At 35.0% G+C, this 6,121-nt stretch overlaps 1 protein-coding gene across 2 annotated transcripts; it reads left to right on the plus strand.

Moving 5' to 3' along the window:
* The first annotated feature begins 900 nt into the window (after positions 1-900).
* LOC131048567 (small ribosomal subunit protein uS7m) lies at positions 901-3,029 on the plus strand. 2 transcript variants are annotated; one of them, XM_059209440.1, is made up of 3 exons: positions 901-1,035; positions 1,219-1,780; positions 2,776-3,029. In XM_059209440.1, exons 1-2 carry the CDS (start codon positions 945-947, stop codon positions 1,746-1,748), a joined length of 621 nt encoding a protein of 206 aa, XP_059065423.1. In that variant the 5' UTR covers positions 901-944; the 3' UTR covers positions 1,749-1,780; positions 2,776-3,029. The 2 variants fall into 2 exon arrangements, with proteins under 2 accessions (XP_059065423.1, XP_057838553.1); XM_057982570.2 differs by lacking the exon at positions 2,776-3,029 and having other exon boundaries at positions 1,219-1,929.
* Positions 3,030-6,121: the final 3,092 nt, after the last annotated feature.

Consider the following 6,121-nt stretch of genomic DNA (forward strand, 5'->3'; position numbering starts at 1 on the left):
AACCTTAGTGAGATGGCTAGATTGCAAGGGTCAATTTATTTTAGGTGGACCCCTTGATTAGATTAAATTTATAGTGATGGATAAATATCCAAGATAACATCCTCGAAACATGTAGGTGTTTGAGATGACTTTGTTGTAGATTTCAATTCCTTTTAGTGCTTCAAATCAAAACATTCCTAAAAATAATTTCTCATTGATCAAACATTTGAATTAATTACACCTTGAATGACTTTACATACTAAGACATAACAATGAATCCCACAAATATGTACCAAGTTGACTCATTCTAGTGAAAAAAGTGGGAGATGAGGTAATCTCATGTGGTGTAGGATCAAACTTGAGCACTACGAGATTGACTCAAGGTAGAGAGACAAATCCAAAGTTGGTGACAAAATGTAGGGATATGGGTTCAATAATTAGTAAATGATGAATATACTAGTAAATGCAAATAATGATGTGATAATGTTGAATATAAAGAAATATGCATAGAGGAGGATGATTAAAGAATTGAGGAGTGAACCAAACTTTACCAAAAAATATGTCATTTGTTGATATATAATTATTTGAAGACATTCCATCAAAATGAACACAAAATTATAGAGAAATCCTTAGATCACTCTATCATCCATTGCTAGAAAAAAGAATAAAGAAACTATTAAAATTGTATAAACAATAGAAAATCATGATGTAAAAACCAAAAATTAAAATGCATTAAAAAAATTTAAAATTAAATTTATTAAAAAAATAAATTTATTGTATTAGAAAAAATATTTAAACTAGAATATTATAGTGATTAAAATAACTATAAATATTGTAATGAATATAATAACTAATATAAATATTTAGTTATTAAAGTTATAGTATAATTATATTATGATTAATATATACTATAAATTTACTATTGTTCTATTTGGAACGCTGGAGTAGTGTCTGCAGTTGCGGCCATGGCGTCTTCATCTTCAGTTTTCCGCACAGGACTTTCCTCTGTGTGGCGATATTCAACTACCCATCACATCTCTGCAACAGCATGCAATGGTAAATCCTCTCTCCATTTCTCCAAATCCAATCTTTATTCCACAAATACAAGAGCTTTGTGCAATTTGCAAGGGTTTACTATTAAATCATTGGTTTGGACTATTGAAAGATGATTTTGTAGAGTGGAATGCTTTTATCTTTGATTTTGTACACAATGACTTAGTCCTTGTTATATGAGTGCAGAAATTTTTAAGGTTCAGTGTTGCTCACTGCACAATAAACGTAGGGGCAGCCCTGCATACTCGGAGATTTTGAGCTACATCGGGGGATACTCTGATCCAGGCCTAGAGCAGAAACAATTGATTGATAAATTCATTAACTTTTGCACAAGCAATGGTGAAAAAACAAGAGCTCGTGTTATTGCTTATCAAGCTCTCCACCGCCTGGCTCAGACAGACAGTGCAACCAAACTTCTGGTTAATGCTGTAGGGAATATCAAGCCCGTATGCGAGGTTTCAAAAGTGCGAGTAGCTGGTGCCACTTATCAGGTACCTGATATTGTTGACAGAGATCGTCAACAAACCTTAGCCCTTCGTTGGCTCCTTGAGGCAGCTTTAAAGCGACGCACAAGCAACAAGATAGGATTAGATCAATGTTTATCTGCTGAAGTATTGGATGCTTACCGAAAGAAGGGGATCGCACGTAAGAAAAGGGATGATCTTCATGAACTGGCTTCTAATAATCGGAGTTTTGTGCATTTCAGATGGTGGTAAATCGGAGCTGCTGAGTCTTGCAAATGACGGAAGTATATTTCCCTATTGCTTCTCCCTTGTTTCTTTTCATGTCAAACTTAGTTCAGAGCATGCTCACTTTTGTAAACAAGTTTATTGAATTGCATTGATCATATGCAACCAATTCATTGAAATAAAAGATTCCAAAAACATTTTTTTTTAATGACTTGTTTGTGCTTATGGGTTTAATAGTTGCGTGCTATTTGGTAATACTAGTCGTAATTTTCCACAATTGCTCGCTCTTCAACAAATCAATCTCAAATTCATCCATGGCCCGTTTGCTTTTGTCTGCTATGTCGAGCTATCTTTTGTAGGATTGTTCAATGCTCTTACCTTATGCAAACATACTTCAGTTAATGTCTTGGTATAGTTGCCTTATAGGCCTGTTCCCATTTGATGCTTTTGAAGCTGGATAGGTATTTAGTGGTAGCAACAAATACTCGGAAGGTATTTCGACCAGTTTTATGAAAAACAAACATTGACACTTTCCGGTTGCTACAAATATGTGGGTGGAGATGTGTTTCATGGAAGTGAAGTTGAGGTGTATAATTAGGATATTTGTTCAATGAATGTTTGTCTGACAACTCAAAGATTAATTTAGATACAAACTAGGTGACATCATTTCAGCAAGATCACTGAAAGGAAATTGTATACCAAGTACTCAAGTTTGAATGAAATGGCAACTATGTAGTAAACTGAATGCAAAAAATAAGAATACGAACTTACAGTTATATTTTCATCTTCTTTTCATTGAGCTTTACTAATAGCATTCTCTGTGGCAGGATTCCGTTTTCTTTCTGGTATTTTAAATTTTTTTGCTTATTAAAGTTTTTATTGTCTTATCCGTTGATAGCAGCTATCTGTCCTCTTGCTTTCAATTTTTTCAGGTCATTTTTCCTGTTTAGGTTTAGGTTAGTGAGTGAGTATTGGGTTTGCTTCATTCTTTGTTGTTTTTATTTTTTCGTCTTTGAAAGAAAAAGATACACTCTGATCCCCAGCATTTTTGCAGAAAAAACATTTCTGAACTGAATTCCCATTCAATGCCTCTCAAGACTGTCTTCAGGATCTGAAACATGGGGTTGTTCCGTGCTTTCATCCCCTCTAAGATGATGAGGATGCTTAAAATTTGAATGGTCTAGTGATAAATTATATTTTGCTTCCTTTTGTTTTGTCTCTTGAGTTACTATGTTCTGACTTTTGTTGCAGTTAGAATGTTTCTACGATTGAATGTTCAAAACTATTGGGATTAAATATATGGCCACTTCGGAAAAGGCCTACAGATTCTTGATGGCTGTTAATGTCACAAATCTATAGAGTGATTGTTGTCTATCCATGGTGGGTGGGTCTTTTCTCAAATTATAAATGCAATTGTTGTGATGCAATTTGAAATGCTTTTCAATGTGATTTTTTGCTGGATAGGTTTTGTATGTATGATTGTGGAAATCTCTATGTAGAATTAGGGTTTAGATGGAATTGACTCACAAGGTTGTAATTGTCTTAAAATGATTTCAAAAATTGATAGACAAAACAGAAAGTTATTAAAGAAGATTATTAGTCCAAGTGGTTGGATACCTTAATGCATGGATGGTCTCTACCCAGGGTGGTACTTACCAAATTCAGTTCTTTTAAAATTGAACCCTCACATAAATAAACACCTAAGCAAGTAGATATACTTTGATAAGCCATATAGACATTTTTTTTTCATAATTTATTTTGTCTGATGTTATCATGAAAAAGATACTTTGGAGGTTTAGACGGATCTTGGATTTGCCCAAGTTGATTGAAATCATTACTACCGATAGACCTTGTGAAGTGTTTTGACTTCTGGTCTTATGAAGACAGAGCCTAAAACACAAAGTGGAAATGCTGATTCTTTGCAGAGTTTAGTGGTCTTGAGTAGAAATCAATTGAGGGGTGTATGGTGTTTGAATGAATCCATTATATCCCATTAAGTCATTTTTCTACTCCTGAGCTTTCTTTCATGTGTTGTCACGAGGATTGCACCCTGAATGCTAAGTGTAAAACTCAGCAATCCTGTGAAACATGGGATGATTTCCAGGCCTGTGGGTTGCCTATAATGGAAATCAACCTCCAGATGAAGGGCTGGTTCCCTTTGAAAACACCTCCTAAAACTATTAACTTGGCTGGAAAAGGGGTATTAGGATTATTTTGAAATGAAAAGCTACCCTAGGAGCTGATGCACCAAATAATTGAGAAGCCTAATCAGCTACACTAACTCACAATGTTTCTCAAAAAATTAGCTCTACTCTATGCACAACTCAGCTTTTACTCAAATCGAACAAAAGTGCTTCATAAGAAGATTGTTTTTCAGGTTCTTGAAAGAAAAATAAATGTTTTCACAACTAAACAACCGAATATTTTAATGCAACCTATAACCTGTTTTAATTTTGAGTATTCCATATAAAGGTGCATAAATGAGACATAATTCAAGGATTTTGTATATCAAATTGCCAAAATTTTATCAAGATCATTCATCAAACACACAAAATACAGATTTGAGAAGGCAAAACTTGCTGCTTTATTGAAATAAAGGATTGCATACAACTGGAAATGCTTCTAACGAGCTACAATGCTGTTTCTTCAGCCTGAAAAAGCTTTGAAAAAGCTACATTACAAGTCTGGAAGAAAATAATAAATTGGAGAAAAAGAAAGAGGAAAAGAAGTCTTATAGAAGAGAGAACTGATCTGGAATTGAAAGATGTGACTGATTGCGCCTCTTCAATCTCAGCTTGAACTGTGGTCTTCTTCTTGGAATATATCTTCAATTTGCATGATCTTTCCTTCTTGGGTCGAATTTGGTTGAAAAGCACACAAAAAGAAGGTGGAACTGCTGGAAACTGAAGGCTGACCGCTCCAAAAGTGGCTTAGACTGATACCTAACCTATGTGGGGTCTCTAACTGAAGTAAAACTGTCTCAAACACCTCTTTTAACCCTCCTTTCTAGGCCTTTAGTGAAAAATCAAACTTTGAACTCCACCTCTTCCCTTTTGGAATGGATGTTTGAACTGTTTGAATAATGTAGTTAACTGATCACATAGCTGTCTCTGAATCCATTGCATGATGATTTACGCTAATTACATTCCTGAACTGGGCTTGAGGACTCAGATTTGCTGTTCTGTTCCTTAAGCCCACTGTATTTTTAATAAGGCTTTTGTGATTGATGATGATTTTGTCTCTCTGTATCTTTCACTACAACTTAGCTTCCTAGCTGCTGCAACTCATGACATTAATATTAACTTCAATAACCTTTCATGCTTTGACTGTATGAATGCTCTTTCACTGTTTCATTTTAACATCCCCTATGATGGTAAATGACCTCCTTGTTGTCACGAAGGATTGCACCTTGAATGCTAAGTGTAAAACTCAGCAATCCTGTGAAACATGGGATGATTTCCAGGCCTGTGGGTTGCCTATAATGGAAATCAACCTCTAGAGTAGGCTGGTTCTCCTGATGAATACCTCCTAAAACTTGGAATTGACTGGAAAAGGGAGAAAGATTGCTTTAAAGCCGAAAACTTCCTAACTCTAACAGGAGGTGATGCACCAAGTGTGTTTTCAGAATTATACCATTGTTTTGGACACACAAAATGACTAACTTATCAAGCCAAAACATACACAACTTCTAAATCAGATGCACTTTGCAAAAATGATTTTATAACTAGGCTTAGAACACTAGGAACAGCGTTAATAAGGAACTATGAAATTCATCACATCTTAACCTCTACTCCTTAGCTGATAAACACAAGTAAGAACCTGCAAAGTATACAACTTTCTCCATAAAGGCAATAGAAATGAGACAAAAATCAAGGAGAAAAATACATCACATGATTACATCCAATCATTCCAAAGATTTGCACAACAAGACAGCTCGTAGAAGGTAAAAGGACTTGATTTTATTAATCAAAAAGGTCTTACAATAGCCATACAATCTGAAAAATAAAGAGTTACAATGATGCTCTTAAGCTCGAAAGAGCTTGGCAGCTACAATACAAGCTGAAGAAAGAAAAGAACTAGCTCAAAAGAGAGAAGAAAAGAAGATCTTATAGAAAAAAGAAGCTTCTTTGAAATGAGAGCTGCAACTAATTGTGCCTCCTTGATTTTAGCTTGAACTGTGGTCTTCATTTTCTTGTTTTCATCTTCAATTTTGCATGATTGATTGCTTGGGTCGAAATTGAGAAAGAGGCATGCAAAAAAGGAGGTGGAAGTATCCCAAACTGAAGTTGAACTGCATCAAAGAGAGTCTCAAGTGGTAGTCAACCCATGAGGTGTCCTTAAATGAAGTCTCATGTATCTTCTGCAAATTCCTTCTTTTTAGGCTTCTGACTGATGTATGA

Source organism: Cryptomeria japonica, chromosome 7, assembly GCF_030272615.1.
Source record: "Cryptomeria japonica chromosome 7, Sugi_1.0, whole genome shotgun sequence".
In the NCBI taxonomy this organism is placed as follows: domain Eukaryota; kingdom Viridiplantae; phylum Streptophyta; class Pinopsida; order Cupressales; family Cupressaceae; genus Cryptomeria; species Cryptomeria japonica.

What these genes read in the sequence shown, in the direction of transcription:
- LOC131048567 (XM_059209440.1), top strand. Translation starts at nt 945, where the DNA reads ATGGCGTCTTCATCTTCAGTTTTCCGCACAGGACTTTCCTCTGTGTGG. An exon ending in CTCTGCAACAGCATGCAATG is followed by an intron (nt 1,036 to 1,218) that starts GTAAATCCTCTC and finishes ATATGAGTGCAG; the next exon opens with AAATTTTTAAGGTTCAGTGT.